Source organism: Triturus cristatus, chromosome 5_2 (genome assembly GCF_964204655.1).
Source record: "Triturus cristatus chromosome 5_2, aTriCri1.1, whole genome shotgun sequence".
Classification (NCBI taxonomy): Eukaryota; Metazoa; Chordata; class Amphibia; order Caudata; family Salamandridae; genus Triturus; species Triturus cristatus.
The window spans coordinates 349,724,194-349,741,045 of record NC_140588.1 but is presented as its reverse complement, the minus strand read 5'-3'; the positions used below and the strand labels follow the sequence as shown (position 1 = coordinate 349,741,045).

The window sequence follows — 16,852 nt, the reverse complement described above, 5'->3', positions numbered from 1 at the left end:
TATTTACAAATGGCAAAAGAAGATGATATAACAAAGCAAAATGTACAGTTGGGCTTAAAGCAAGTAATGAAGGTAATTGAGGAAAAGTAACACACATCCCTGAGTGAGGTAAGGCAACAGAAGAATGTGCTGGAGTCATAACAGAAAGGGGTTACAGGAGTGAAGATGAAGTCATCAGTTTATTCAAGAGTTTACGCTTAATTCGTAGGAGACATAACCTACCTATGGTAGATGAAGCATCAAAGAGGTGGAGGTGGAAACAACTGGGTCAAAGACCAAACGAGAGGGCAAATAAAACAGAGAAAAAAGATTCTTCTGGAGAAGAAAGGTAAGCAAAAAAAGTTGTTTGATGGAGCCCGAATAGAAGTGTTTGTGGAAGAGAAGAAGTGCCAGATCTATCTTGAAATGGGCAAGAGAGGCGGTGGTGCAGAGAGTAAGAGGAAGTGAGTTCTGGTTGTGCTGCCTGAATAGGACTGAGCCATTGTATTCTTTTTAGGTTGAGTCTACCAGTCAGCGCAAGCAGTCTGGTTGTAAAAGACATACTGTGCGCTTACCAAGAACTTAGAACTAAGAGCTTTCAGCCCACCTACTGCGTACTATTGGTTGACTTTATTCAAATTCTCATTTGTTTACTTCTTATTTCATGACTTTCAAGGTGCCAGCTTGTCCATCTTGCGTTTGTCCCTTCCCTGGAGCATAGCATCTTTACCATCTTGATCGGCTGGCTTCTATTCTTCCACTGCTCACTTTTAGGGAACAATTTTTTTCCCCCATTTTGCTTAAGTACTCCATGAGAGTGCATGTGTTTTCCAGCTCTCTCCCTTGAGCACTTTTCTCCTACCAATACCCACCCCCATACTCCATGTTGCTGTCTCCCTCGTGTTGCAAGTTCTCTCTTGTGTGCCTCTTCTCCGCCAAGCTCCCTTCCTTCCTCGTACTTCATGCTGCTTGAGCACTTATGTGCTCTCCCGTACCCCCCAACCAGCCATGTTGCCTTTCGTCATAGCCGTTGCTTCACCTCACTCATGCCTCCCTTGCCCACCGTCATATTTTTTTAAAAAAAATTGAATAGGAGCAGGCCACAAATTGCTGCAGGCCCCTCCACTTTAATACAAGCATTGGAAAAGCCAATAAGTCTCATATTTGTTTTTCAGCAAAGCTATGCAGCATGGAAAAATAATTTTTAAAAACCCTTTTCACCTCGCATGGGCTCTCCCACAAAATGACAGATGGTTTGTTTTTCTTCTTTTAGTTTACTGATCTGAGTAAAAAGAAAAAAAACGTGAAAGCATTTTTTTTTTCCTTTTTAAAGCAGGTTGGATCTATCGCATGGAAACAAATTGCCAGGTCTCAATGTTGGGATTCCTTGATCCCAATTATATTCTGAACATTAAAAACAATATACACACTCTATTTGTGACAACTTTACCAGCACCTTGGGGAACGGAGACACTTAAGGATGGAACTTTGTGATTAAACTCTTTTCCCAGAATGCTAGGGGCATTTAGGACTCACTTGACACAGCTGCATTTTTTATTTTTTTTAATGAATCTAACACAAACATTTTATATACAACTACAATCCTCCACAGTCAACTTTCAATGACAGTGGTTCTCCCTTATTAAAAGACAAGGGTAGGAAGCTTTATTTTTATTATTTTTTATTCTCCCCTCCCTTTTTTGCTACGCAATGACAGGCTTTTGATACACAATGATACGGGAGACTCCTATGATTCTATGCACCCGCCGCACTCCTATGATGTAATGCTGCATGCAATTATGTGGTATTTAACACAAGTGTTAGAAATTGGGTTTCTGGTTGGCCACACCATAAATTAGCCTGTGCTCACTCTATGGTAGGTTCACACAGAGCAGTCAGGCTTCACTTGAGAGGCAATTTGTAAAGTATTTGTGGAACACTTCAAACAGTCGCACAGTGAATGCCCCACAAAATGATTCCATACCAGTTTAAAATAGATAAGGAATCTATAAACAAAACAAGACCAAAATGACGAAAATCCAATGTAAATAACACTTAGAAGCAATACACCCCTATGGGGTTATCTGGTCGCATGGAACAGGGGCAAAGTCAAGAGTTAAAACCGACCGTGATGGAGCGTGGACTGGATACAGGAGCCACGCAAGGCCCGCTGAACAAAGTACCTTGATCCCGGTCACAATAGTGTGGTGTAGCCGTCGATGTGTCAGTGTCGATCCCGCAGTTGAGGTCATGTGTCGATTTTCTTCATGCAGTGTTGGCGATACGCCAAGCCGAAATGTGTTGGTTCCTGATGCAGATGAGCTGGGTTTCTCCATGCAGTCCAGGGGATAAGTTAATCTTCCCACACTGCAGCGGCGGCAATTCCGTGGTTCTGATGAGTCGGTTCTTTGAGGCGAAGAGCTGGTTCTGAGTGCGATGCACCGATTCTGCTCCTGCAACAGCGATGATGCGTTGGTTCTGCTTCACACAGACAGGAGATGCGTTGCTTCGACTCGAGCAAGCACCTGGGTGGACTTCCAATAGACCAGGCACAAGAACAGGTGGTGAGACTGATTTCAACGAGTCTCAAAACAGGAGGGAGGCCAGAATGCCCTTGGAGATCACTCTGGGTTCAAGCAAGAGTCCAGTTCTTCTTCAGTAAGGGCAGAGGGCATCAGGAAGCAGGGCAGCACAGTAGAAATGCAGTTTGTCCAAAGCAGCAGTACAGCAGAGTGACAGTCCTTGTAGCAGCACAGACGTCCTTCTTTCTCGCAGAGTTTCTTTACAGGTCCAGAAGTGTGATTTGGCGGGGTCACTGACCCAGCACTTACACCCGGTTGTGCTGGTTGGGTCTTTGAAGTGGGGGTGACTTCAAAGAAGGGTCTTTGAAGTGCACAGAGGTCCTTTCTTTGTAACCCTGGCTCCAGAGTCACTACAGGGGAGTAATCAGCCCTTTCTATGGTGACAGGACACTGCCTGTTCAGGTGTGTCAGCTCCTCCCTCCCATCCTGCCCAGGATGAGCCATCAGGATGCAGATGGGTGTGTGACTGTCTAGAGGGAATGCCCAAAGTCCAGATGTCGCCTATCCCAGATGTGTATTGTAGACAGGCTGTCGGCATACAAAGCCTTAGGAGCAGAGAAAATACATCTTTCTAAAAGTGGCATTTCTAAAATAGTAATGTCAAATCCAATTTTGCCAGCATAGATGATTTATCATTACCATTCCAATGATATTAAACATGACAGATCTACTCTTTCTCAATCAGGAATTATAGCTTATAAAATGTAATAAGGAATTCCCATTTTTTAACCGATGAGAGGGGAGGGCCTCAGAGTAGTGAAAAACTATTTTGGGTGTTTTTCACTACCAGGACAAGCAAAACGTAAGAGTACAAAAGTTGCCTGACATTCCAGGAAGTGCTCTAATTTGTTCTTCAGTTAGTGGTAATTTATTTAAATTATATCTAAACTGTGGAAAGGAAGCTAGTAAATGTTTTCCAACTCTGTAGGGTTAGCAGTCCTTTGACATGACTTCTCTATTTCACCTTCTCCTTGACCCCATTATGGATGTTATTAAAGGTCTGGTTTATAAAAGGTCACATAATGTATAAGAGGATTACAAAAACACTGCAATTCGTCAATTTGCAGGATGTTTTGTAACACCTAATATCTCAATCAACGTGTGTGATTTAAAAAAAATATATATATAGCATGCAGGTAGACAACGTTAAACACCAATCTCGATAGCAACTGAATATACCAGCAGATTGTTGCACACAGTTGCAGTCTTGCTTAAATAAATCCAAGCCGTGACTTTAAGAGCAAGCTACTGCTGTAAGAAAATAAAACGACACAATAAAATGCTTGCGTGTTGCCCAGTCTCCAGCCAAGCTGTCTGCAGTTTATCTGCCACACCCCCGCGCCACCGCTCGGAATACAAGTGACAATGAATGGAACTGGGAATCGTGGAGGAGACAGCTTAAGGACACAATCTGCTAACCTTTGTCCCTTACTGACCTTAAGAGAACTGCCAATGATTATTTATCTTGCAAGTGGTGACATCTGATTTCTGCAGGCACGTTTATTTAAAAACATTCCGCATCTACTCTGCTTCCTTTATTTGACAAAACTAACTTCCTGATCGTTTCAAAGAAATCATTTTGTGGTAGCATTCTAAGAAAATGATTTGTATAATGGGAGAGGGAGGAACGCAAGGGTGACGAGTTCCTGACTTAAAAACTTGTCTCCTCTTATAGAAAGCTTTTTATCATATACTTTGATATAAATATTTACTTGCACAATGGACTATTGAATGAGATGTGTGAATAAATCATTTGGAGCACACAACATTATTAAATGTTCATCACCGTTTTCTAAAAATAATTATTTAAATATATCGGCTATTTGTTTAAAAATGAATGACTAGAGGAATTAGATGGATATTATTAATCTTGAGCAAATTAAAGATAGCAAAAAATCTCACAATGCTGGTTCTTCAAGGCAACACCAATCCAGTAAGGGAACTAGTTACGAAGACTCCATATAATGAGATAACAGATTCAAAAGTGGTCCATCTATGTTTACGATTTAATTATTCCATTCCAAATTAAACTATTTCTACTTTGCTAGTATGTTAACTTAGTCGGCTAAGTTCTTGCCTATAGATATACAAATTACTTGTTTGAATCCCAGCAAGACTGACCTAGCACTCCATTATTCAGTAGTTGATAAAATATTTGCCATTGAATATTTAACAATAACACCTATTTTTTTGTTTTTACCTGCACTCTAAAATGACCCATTTTTATTCCAGTCCAATAATGTACTATTCTAGGGGAACTGTAAAGGCTCAACTGAATTTGGCACTGCGTCACAAGCCTTTCACTAGCAGATGCACAGGTGTGATCCAGCCTTCTGCATGGGGTTTTTGTTCCACATTCATTCTATCTGGTGGTCTTAGAGGATGCGCTAAGGTTTTTTGTTGATTGTAATTCCCAGTCGGCCCGTTATATAGGAGTACTCCAAGAAATCGTGAGGCTGTACAGTATTGGGGCTGGCACATATTTCTTTTACTTCCTTGAAGGGCGTCCATTCCCGAGTATTCCAGGCAAATAAGATAAGGCAACCCCCCTCCCCCCCCCAAAAAAAGGGTCACTTGATACAGTCACTAGCAAAATGTGAAACACTGTGGAAGGTGTAGTAGATCCCAGGGGTCAATGCCCAGATCATCTACGGTGTGCATAACAAATCTCACCAAACACTAAAATATTTAAAAATATATAACTACCAAAAACATGGCAAAATAAATCTCCTACATTTGAATGGAGCACCGCTTTCCATTTCAAAATCTTGACTCAAATGGAAGGAACATTACTTTTTTGTAAACCTCGATCACCATAAAAGAAATCTTCATGACTCGATGAAGGATCCTAAATGCACCGCTATAGAAAACAGTTCTTGGTCTCCAAAGGAAGGCGGGGAAGGGATTTATCATGTATTCAATCAAGATTCATATACAGAGAGTCGAATTCCAAGTACGGAAACTTTTTTCCCATCATGGGATCATCATGAATATTTATTTTTTTATAACTTCTTTTTATTGATTACAAATAGTTTACCCACAATAGAGGCACACGGCAAAGGCCCATTTGCAACATTACAATGACATGGAATTCATCGGGCCAATTGGAATCAATTCTATTCATGAGCACTGAATAAAAAAGACACACATAATAATGAGAGCAAAGAAAAACAGAAGACGTTAAAGAGGAAAACAAATAAGACACACATACTACACAAAGAATTTTCTGACATTATTACAAATCTAAACATCACCTCCAGTGCTAGAATCTAGACCTAAAAATGATGTGCAAACCTACATGACGGTCATATATGTATTACTAACAGGAACAACGATTTTGAATGTTTGGAATGATCTGGAATTTTTTCACTATAGAGGTTGAATAGCTTTCTGAAACTTAGTGAAAATACAGGATACAATCCATCTTGCTTTGGATTACTTTGAAGGTGGAAATCCTGTGCTATTATCCCTATTGATGATAAACTGCAGCTTGATCATTTTAGCGTCTTTTGTCTTAAAGCTACTCTGAAATCTAATGTTGGAGTCCTCTCTGCTGGCTTTGACTGGTTCAGAAAGAAAGGGAAGTCAAAATTGTCTGGTTCAAATTAAAATCTGAAAGTACCTTAGTAAGAATGTACAAGTGTGTGCTGATGGAGGCTGCTGTAGTGTAAAACTGTGTATAGAGCATGGGAAAGCAGTGCCTTAACCTATCTACCTCCGTGACTGATGTGATTTCTACTGAGGATGTCACATTCTAGGAAAGATGCCGCATGAGCACTTTTGCAGAGTTTCAAGTATAGGGATAGGCCATCAACTTTGACAGAACTATGTTATACGACTAGAGAGGTATTCTTTACTGGAGAAAAAAAGCTTTCTTCAGTCCTTCTTAAAATACCCAATAACTGGGATAGTTAAGAAATAATTTTGAGACAGGCATTTTCTGTAAGTACTAATAACCAGTAAATGCACTTATAGCCAAAGGGCAAAATCTAGTTAAATGAAAAAGATAATGCAATATTGTCTCTTCCTGAAATGTTCTTGGATCTACATTCTTGTTCGGATACAAACTGAAGAACATTCTATTTGAAATCATAGGAATTACCCTAAAAAGGTGTAGAGCTGCACTGGCAGCTCCCACAGTATATTGTGGCCGAAGCCTCATTTCCCCTATGACTTCTATATCCTTGACAGTACACCACACCACACTTTTCATCTCAATCTTGTATATTTCATCAGGGTACCCCTAACCTGACAAACCACACCTAAACTTGTCCTTCTATAACTTCGGTAGCTAGATGAGTGCTCCAGCCGAGTAGAAGTCAAGGCCAGGATGTGGTGACTCTGGTTGCTCCTCTGTATGCCTGGCCTTGTTCCTTGGTCACAATCAGATCCTCTGATTGGGTGAGATGTGGCATAGCTTACAGAAGAGTTTCCAACGTCCACTAAACCCTGACCTTGGAACATGGACCAGCCCTCCACATGGGTCCTTAGGCTGAATGTCACACCCTAGTACTGCCCATACCTGCATTGCTGCTGACAAGAGAAGGAGGGGGCGAGTTGAGAAGAATAAAGCAGACAATGAAAACAAGCAGATACGTGAGAGGAACTGCAGATCGTTATTAATTGATGTTTTCCATACAAGTTGAAAGAAAGAGTAATTTCAAATAGACCAAAGAACAGGTAACTCTTTGGAAATAGCAGACCCATGAGGCAAAGCAGGGACTATAAATGGAGGTTTCAATCTGAAAAATGGGCATGCTGTTTTCCACTGAACAAAAAGGAGAATACATGCAATGAAGGAACAGAACCCCAACTTGATTCCCTGAAGCACCCTGGGTACTCCAGAAGCACCTTCATTAGCAGCAGTGTATGAGAAGTGATGGAGATGCAAGAGACTCCAGATGGCAACAGACAGGATAGATGTCTCACTATAATGTTGATAAGCTATCCCCACACTTCTGCAGCATATAAAAAACTTCCTCCTCTTATTTAAATGCTTTTGAGGTATTAGCGTCTCGAACTCTGTTCCCAGGATATTTATCTTATCAATTGGACTAGATGTTGACTTGCTGAAGTTGATTTAAAGTTACCCCAAATTATTGGGGGTATATACTTTTCTGAAAGTCTAAAAGAACCTTTTTGAAGTAGCTGATTTGAAGCAGCCAGTCATTCGAATAGGGGCGTATATTTATATAAGTTTTATATAGAGCTTACTAGACCCAAAGGTGTCAGAGCACTTCGCGTGATAGAATATAGTGCAACAGTCACGCAATGAACATATGAGGCAAGAGTTCAATAGATAATGGTACACATCAGAGGTGATATTAGAGTAACCAACAACTAGAGACACAATTCGAGAGGATCTCAGACAGCCTATATAAATGTGTGTCTCATGAAATAGCCTTCTTCCACTTCCAAAAACAGGACCTTTGTATGTAATGTCGGCTTCTTACCTCAGCCGTCATGTGCATCCTGATAGAAGGTGAAAATAAGTGTTACGAAGGCACAGATAGCAAATTGAATATCCTCCCTTAAATGGAGGAAAAGCCCAAAAGGGATTTGAACTCTGCTTTAGGATATTATTTGCCACCAGGAAATAGCAGGAGTAGATTACCTTGCCATTATAATCTTTTGGTATGCTTTGATGGTTATTTTCTCCTGCTGCGGAGAGAACTGGGCCTGGTGAATAGGTTTGTAGAATCTTTGTGAGGGAATCTGTGGAAGACTGCTCTTGAATCTGAAAACATACTCATTTTGTGCAACAGTAAACACTGAATTGTCTCTTGTGATTTCTTGCCACTGCTGCAGATAGCTGGAAACGTTTCCTCCCTTCTAATTGCATTTGCGAGAGTTGAGGAAGCATGATTCACCGTTTGAATTATGGGGCATTCTGTGCCATTCCTAAGGGATAAGGTCCCATCTCTTCCTCTTTTCAGTTAATTCTGCTTCTGAAAGCAAGACCTTTAGTATTAGTTACAGTTGTTGCTTCATCCAGAAGATGACGTGTACCCACTGTCTTAAAAACAAGTTGAAAGAACACCTGACAAAAGGGAATTCTCCACACTCCGACTTCACCCAGGACAGGGGATGCCCCACACTCCGTCTGCACCCAGACCAGAACATCATCATTATATGAAGCAAAGAGCAAAAAAAAAACGGAAAAGCAAATCTAGAATTTTTGTTTGAATATCTTGCTTGTAACATCGAGCCGATAAAAGCATCAGAGAGGCAGCCCAGGAAAATATCCGCTTGTGGTAAAATACATCATCTATTTGCTTGTGACTATTAACTGGAAATCCAATATTCCTCACTGACCACCTTCAACAGATTTTCACTTCACTCCTCCCCCTGGAAGATACTTCGAAATCTGTTCCGATGGAAAGCATGTGTAAACTTCTTTCATCTGTCAGAGAAGAAGGGGGCAAGCTATCAAGGTATTCTTTGTGATAGGAGAGATAACCACACTCCTATTACAAAAAGAGAGTCAAAAAGTCTATATTTGTTCTTTTCTTCCTACACCACTTTCCAGAAGCAAGAGCTGAAAATGGTACCATAGTTGACGACAGGAGACCTGGCACCAAAAATGTAGAGGATTTCAGGCTTGAAAACACTAAAAATCACTGATTTCTCTAGGCTAAATACTTAAATTGTTATTTCGACACTCAGAACATCAAATAGAAAATCCAGAAAGCACAGTGTGAGGTAGGGTACAATAATAGCGAGTCTAACAAGGACAACAAAAAAAGTCAAGATCCCGTGTGAGGTGATTTCGATGAGGCACGGGTCAGAAAGCTTCTTGGTCCGGCTATTCTGTCAGAGACCACAGTATTTCACTCTTGAAAGTAGTATTCCTGAACCCTGCACAACCTTCCTGTTCTCTGAATGCTTTGTGCAGGCCAGACAAGAAGACTTGGGATCTGGGATGGCCAGGACATCTAGAAGCATGGGTCTTGAGTCAATTGGAGAAGGGCAATACCGTGTCTTCTCTTGCACAAGCTGTTAGTTTTTATAATTACAGAGGACTGTGTGTGGGAACCTGAGCCTGACCGTAATGAAGTGTTTACATCAAAGATGGCACTAATTTATTTCCTGAGTTCACATCTCCCAACATCAAGACATATCTAATCATGGAGGCAATAGATCCTTTTTGAGGACCTATTTGGGATGCAAAAGTATGGCCTTGGTCAGGAGAGAAAGAGATTCTTCAAGGAAGTTTCAGAGCTGAGCCTCCATAATCTCTGATGGAGTTGATGGATACCTCATACATACACCCAGCTCAGCTGTAACCATCATTCCCTCACTTTCCTCTAGCCTCATACACAACCTTTTGCAGCATGGACTCAGCTTCCAACAGAAACCATGTCTGGAAGAAAGAGCATAAAGTCTAACAGATTCTTAACTGACTCATCATATTACTTGTAAAAACTAGGATGGTTACGACATACAGCATAAGAATAGAAGATAAACTAGAGGTGAAAACTGGAAAAACATTGTCTTAAAGCCCAGAGGTGGAGAAGATTTAAAACAATGCTGAATAACAAAGAACCACTATTTAAATGTCTGACCGTGTAGTGCTCTGTGAACTGCAGAGTAGTTTTGGCTGCTTTGATGTGTTAGTTCTATTTTTTAGTAATTGTTACATGCCTCGTTCTTCATTTTCTCTTCAATTTTAATGAAGGTATTTTACAGTGGAGTGCTTTTAAAATAGTATATGAACTGGATATTAAAAAAATTAATTGAAGCCAGATACATTGTTTAAGATACGAAGACATGTCTCATAAATGAAAAAGTGTTTTGGGACTATGAATATAGGCAGAGATATTCACTACAAAATAATATTTGTGAAACGACTGTGGTAGAGAGCTTATACTGATCATGGCGGGCCTTTAGGAATGTCACAGAGCATTTCATTACAACACTCAAAATGAAACCTTGTCATCAAAACAGTTGTACAGTCAATTCTAGACCACAAATTGCTAAGAAATGAGTGTCACTTACCTTTCTGTTCCTTAATATAGCCATCTTTACAGGTGTGCATTAGCTGGAGAATCCACTTATGCTGAGCACTGATGCACTGCCAGGCTGGGTCTCCAACTCCATGCAGATCTGAAAGGTATCTGTAAAAGCATAAAACAAAGATCAACAGGAATCATCCCAGGGCCGGCTCTAGGTCGGTGCGACCGGTGCCACCGCACCGGGTGCTGATTTTGCATGAGGGCGCCTGTTTTATAGTTTATATTGTGTTTAAGAGCACCCACTGCAGCCTTCCTGACCTCCAGCACATTTCAACTAAAAATAAAAATGTCAAGCCTACTCCTGTGATTGATGTTTTCCTGGAGAGAGAAGGAAGTTTTGTCTAGTGGAAGTTTTCACTGGGGGATGTTTTGATTCATCATAAGGTAGTGCAGAGGGTTAATGTGCCTTCTGAAAAGAATGTGTATCATGCAAATCACGAAGTGAACATAATATGAATAGGTCAGGGGGTCACTGCTTTTGTCAGAGACTTCGTTTTGTTACTTGTAAGTTAAAATACTAATAAAAAAACAGTGAGCTGTTAACTGTCATCAAAGAACTGAAATGCAGACTTCAAGTATAAGACTTTCAATATTCTAATGTTGTACAAAGTGTTGATTTGGGTAGAAAACAATTCTAAGTATTAAAGATAATCCCTAACCATGGTCTTACGTTTTAAATTCTGAGTTTGTGCTTCTCCAGTCCAAGCCCCCCTAAACTTTACTGCCTACCATCATGGATCAAAACATTGTCGTACAGGGCGCCACCAGTACTAAAGCCGGCCCTGAATCATCCATATTATAAAGACCCTAAATCAGATCTAAAGTGACGGAATGTTCCAATGCACAAACAAATTGTAGTTGGAAGAATTAGATAGCAATCATTGAACTATCGTAGGTGCAAGTACTGCTCAAAAACATGTTGCATTAGAAATGTATGCTTTACAGATTTCTACTTCATGTTTCGGATTTCTATATTGTTTCCTGGAAGATCTTACAGTATTTGTTTCATTCTGAGTGTGGCGTCTTGGTAGAGAATATGAATTAATTGATTACCCACATTCTTATTACAGAAATCTACAAGTATATCAGCCGACACATGTTTCTGTAAATCAAGCTTCAGGATTAAACTTCTAAAACCAAATACATACTAACATTTGAAATTAATGGATTAAATTAATGACAAAAGCGTCTTTATTTTCCTAAAACAAGACGTGACAAAGCCAGTAGACCTCACCTTTAAAGGTGATTACCACCCAAGCTATTGGCCTTGCCAATGCTGAGACAGCCGTGAAGGTCACCCGAGTATCCTCACACGCGCTGAAGCAGAGCGCCTCTTCAGAGCTCGAGGGGTACCCCCTCCCCCTTGGCCTGAAAGGGCCATGAAAGTGACACCTGTACTCGCCTGATTGCGTGGGCCTTTCATCCTTCCCCAGATGTGTATTGGAAAAGCCCGTCCGCTTATCTCAAAGCCCCCTGCTAGAGGAAGGGACCTCCACATGTGCAGCAGGGACTGGCAGTCTGGGTCACTGGCAGGGTCAAGTGTGGGGGCTGCAGTCTCTGCAGAGCGGTGCCCAGCCCATGCCGTGTCCCCCATCGGACAGGACGGCCGTCTGGGACCATGGGGTTCAGGGGCCGATAAGAACAATTTCCCCATTCTTTGCTGTAGGTGCACCTCTACCCCGTGGTCTAAAATGGCTGCTTCCTCAGTATGATTGGTTTGTGTTTTGTAAACACACACCGCCTCCGACCACCCGAGCTCTCTTCTCGGCGGGCCTCCAAGGCCGGACTGGCCAGCCGGGCAAGCGGGCAATTCCCCAGGAGGCTGGAGCCCCAGGAGGCCAGTTTCAGCCTCTAGGAATGATCGTGCTCATTACCGATCGCGGCTGCAACTTGAAAGAGTTGTTCTTGTTCTAGCGCACATTAGCATGTCTGCCCATGCGGGCTGAAATGTTAATTTTTGCCAGGGCTGTTTTAAGTTTCCAGTTCAGCCCTGCGGGCCTCACGGTGCTGCCTTGAGTTTTTGTACATTTAAGGCCAAATAGGATGTAGCCTAACGGCTAGATCACGACCTCGAAGCTGGAGAACCGGCTACGAGTCCAGCAGAGAAGCCCAACATCCTGTGATTCTGGGCAAATCACTTAATAACGCCGTTTCTAACTAAATCAATGTGTCCGTCTGTAACGCAACTGGTGCTCTGATACCTTTCGGTCGAGTTCAAGCTGTATAAAACTCCCCCCCCCCCCAAAAAAAAAAATTTTTGTTTCCAGAACAGAATCAGCATCACTGGTGTCCAGTGACTGGAGACTGCGATTTAAAGGCAAATGAATTCAAGCGAGTTCTCAGAGATGGGGTTATTGAAGAGTACCCTGTCTAATGCGTATGTTTTCGCAGACGAACGTGGTGCCTTAATTGATATTTCTCAAATAAAATATTTCTTTTGAAGCTCACCTGTTCTAAAACACAACATTATAATTTTAAACATTACAAGGGTTAATATCACTACAATTTTTGCTACTGTTTATTTGGTGAATTATTTAATGAAATTATGATGAATAATATCGTTCTTTAGCTAATAATGTTGCAAAATATTACCAATACAGTGCAACATATATGTCAAGTTTGAATAAATAACTCAGGCTATTTTATAATTAAAGTTCCATATTAGTGCTATGAAGTGGAGACAGGTCAGCATCGTAGCTCTATATAAAATACATATGAATATAATATGTGTGCGAGTATGGTTAAAGCGCCAAGCGTACCAGCGCTTTACAAATGCCCCTCAACATAAAATAAGTATACAAATTATTTAATAGTTTTATTAGGATAAAAAAAATATATATAATTTATTTGTAGCCATGCATAAATTATGACTGCCACATTTTTGGAGACCAACGAAAAATGTGACATTTGTCAGAAAAATCTGTGAAGAAATAATTTTGCTAGAACAAAGGTGTCAATTCATTGTGTTTTTTCAAAAGAACGTTATTTCTCTTTTGATTGGCCAACGAGGGACACATAACTTGAACTGTGTGTCTGCTAAATAGATGCCATTAAACGCAATTCTGATTAGAGCTCACCTTCTCATTTTTTGCGAATGTCAGCAATATTATGCATTTTTAATTTGTGTGCCATGAAAAATATAAGTTGCATTTCGTACATTTGCACTCTTATTTAAACGATAAATGTGCAGTCCCGCGTCCATACTTGCTCATTTAAAGCTCAAAATGCGGCTATATAATACAGCAGCACACTCTTAAAATAAGTAGTTTTATCGACAAACACATTTGACCATCTGCAATTTCTCAAAAACATCTCAACCCTTTCCAACTCCCCCTTCCGTTAACAAGACGCAATTGCAGGCCTTGCAGTAATGACAGACATCCTGAGGAGTCACTCAAAGGACTAATAATCTTATGTACCTGTCTTGTAAAAAACACAAAATGTAAAACACATTGTTTACGTCTATAATTATTTATAATAATAAGAACAAGCATTGGCATAGCCAATAGGTCTCGCCTTTGAGACCTTATAAGTATTTAGCCATGCAGCAGTTGCATAACTAAATACTTATAAGGTCCCAAAAGCGAGACCTATTGGCTATGCCAAGCGGCCGCAAAAGTGATCGCGATCAAACATCAAAGCGGCCGCGAAAGTGAAAGTAAGCTCGAACAAGCGCGGCGCGCGCACATGCACTGTAGCTCTAGGCTGGCCTGGTAGCACTTTTTGGAGCCCTCACAAAATGTCTCGCCAGACCAGCGCATGCGCTGGGTCAGGCGAGACCTAAAAAACGGAGTACTGGTAAACCTAATGTTAACAGATTTCTTTCAGAAAGCCCTGTTGATATATTCTGATCGGCTTCCCTTTCATGTCACAGTTGTTAACTTGAGATTCGAGTGCACTTATATCAGTTCTTCCCTTCCACCACTTGTCTACTCGTAACAAGTGCTTTGTTTTACCGGTTTGTGGTTGCTCTCCAGATAAATAACATTCCGTTTCATGAAGCGCTTTAATACCGTTCTGTTTCATACGGCGCTTTAATACCGTTGTTTACCCTGTTCCCCAATCCGGTCACTTTTGGCAGAGGGAGTCTCAGTGGCACACACAAATAAAGTGAAATGCCCATTAACACACATTTTTATCAAGTGGCAAAGCCGGGCTTCGTACAGATGTGTCCGCAGCGGACAGCGTACTCACTGCAGTGCCTCGTTTCTCAAGTGAACAGTGAAGCGCTATTTTGAGGAATGTGTGTTAATCGTCAGAAAAGAAGGTCAAGCGATATGAGCACAGATACAGCTGACAAGGCCCACTGGAGTTTCTGCCCGGGACACAAGAAAGGGACTGAAGTCTGGATTCACTTCTGGAAACGAACCCTGTACGCATGGGATGGGAGCATTAGGGCTGCGGAGTGTCTGATAATACCCTGGACGCCACTGCATTTTATTAAGAAAACCTGTTCTGTGAAAACAAGTGTTCCAATTCCTCTCAAGAACCTCAAGAGATGTCCAAATACGACCTGAGTGTGCACGAGACCCCTGTGCGCCCCCCTCCCCCAGCCTGTTCTTTTGAGCTGCCAGTGAGAGCCCTGTGCTCTCTCTTATAACATAGGAGAGAGCTAAAATATGCAGCAAGAAAAGGCACATTATGTGGCATAATGTGGCACATTTAGTGAAAGTATTAATTCATTATTTAATCTTTTTTAAATTGGTAACACTTTGGTTGCTTTACATGAGTACCAATTTAACGCTCAAATATTTCAAAAAGCAACAGAAAGGTGACCAGTCCAGCTTTACAAAGGCCCTTCCGCTGGCTACAGTAATACTGTCGTCTAATTTTTAGTTACTTTTGAACTACAAGTCGTGCCTGCAGTAGGAGAACCCCATTAAATAAAATAGTGCTCACAATCTAAATAACACATGCGCTGTAACAACCGAAGTAAAGGGACCAGTCACCATGGGAGGTGACAAATGAAGAGGGGGCGGTACTAAGGAGATCCTAACAAGCAGGTGGGGCTTCTATTCCCTACTCCTCTACAATAAGTCTCGCAGAGCAGCGCATGCGTGCTGACTCTAGGCTCTACCAAACAAGCATTTGCAATGCAATAGGTCTCGCATTTGCAAGAGTCTGAGCTATTGGCATTGTAAATGAAAATACCTTTTTATTTATGCGTTTTGAAAACCTGAAAGCGGTGCATAAATAAGCACTTTGTACTTGTAGTCCTTGCTTACGACAAGCAAGTCTGGCAGTACACGAGGCGCAGTTACTGCCAGCCTTGGTTCTCGTAAGCAACGACTATAAGTAGAAAAGTGCGTGTTTACGACCGCTTGCAAGATTTTAAAACACATACATAAAAGGCATTGTCATTTTCAATGCCAATAGCTCAAACTCTAACAAATGTGAGACCTATTGCATTGCAAATGCTTGTTTTGTTATAGTCCCGCTGAACTGCTATCCCTTTTCTCCATAACCTATCAGCTGCCAGATGAAACAAGGCTTCCTGTCGCTCATTTTTTCCCCACTAAAAACAAAGCACACAATCATATATCCCACTTCCTCCCTCACAGTTCTCTTTTACTTGAACTTTAAGGCGATACATTTGTATGGTATATCACATAGGTACTATACAATCGATAAATACTAAAGACACTCTTACCACAGGCCTTGTACCCAACCATATGTGGACTCTCCTCTATCCCTGCTCAGGGGATGGCTGTATTCAGATTCACACCTATCTCAAGTATATTGCTTGTATATAATATGCTTTGCATTATCGGTTTTGTTTGTCCAACCTGAATACGTATCCCAACGGTACTTCATTGCTTGCATGTTCTACTATGATACTAATACAATATTTGGAGAACAAATGCACTGTTATCAGCTTGATACTTCTTTTGGACAGAGCCTACCCCCTAGTCTGAAGACCCCTGCTCTATACGAAGAGTCCCCCTACTGATTTCCCACACTAGACTCAACCAAAACTATTCAAAAATCAAAGCCACGCTGTGCAATGTGCGTTTTGCTGTAAAACATCACCACAAAAATCATACAATTGTGTCAAAAACACAATCTCGATTTGTGTTGCTTATCAGAAACATAGCTGCCTGAGTCTGCCAATTCTTGTCTTGATAAACGCATGACACCACCTAAGGGACTGACTCCCAAACTGAATTTTGTAGTATGCAAGTCAGTACTCCAGAGGTACTGCTTATTTACTATAAAATGCAATTAAAAAAATTATGGGTGGAGATCTCCACCTCAGCCTCTCCTTTCTTTTCAGTG

At 41.1% G+C, this 16,852-nt stretch overlaps 1 protein-coding gene across 6 annotated transcripts in view; it reads right to left on the bottom strand.

The window, feature by feature from the left end:
- Nucleotides 1–16,852, bottom strand: part of EXOC2 (exocyst complex component 2) — a 1,204,847-nt gene that overhangs the window by 656,233 nt on the left and 531,762 nt on the right. For all 6 annotated transcript variants that reach the window (XM_085607146.1, XM_085607144.1, XM_085607148.1 and 3 more), the window contains one exon: nucleotides 10,560–10,678. In XM_085607146.1, coding sequence (XP_085463272.1) covers nucleotides 10,560–10,678 — 119 coding nt within the window. The remainder of the gene's footprint in view (nucleotides 1–10,559; nucleotides 10,679–16,852) is intronic.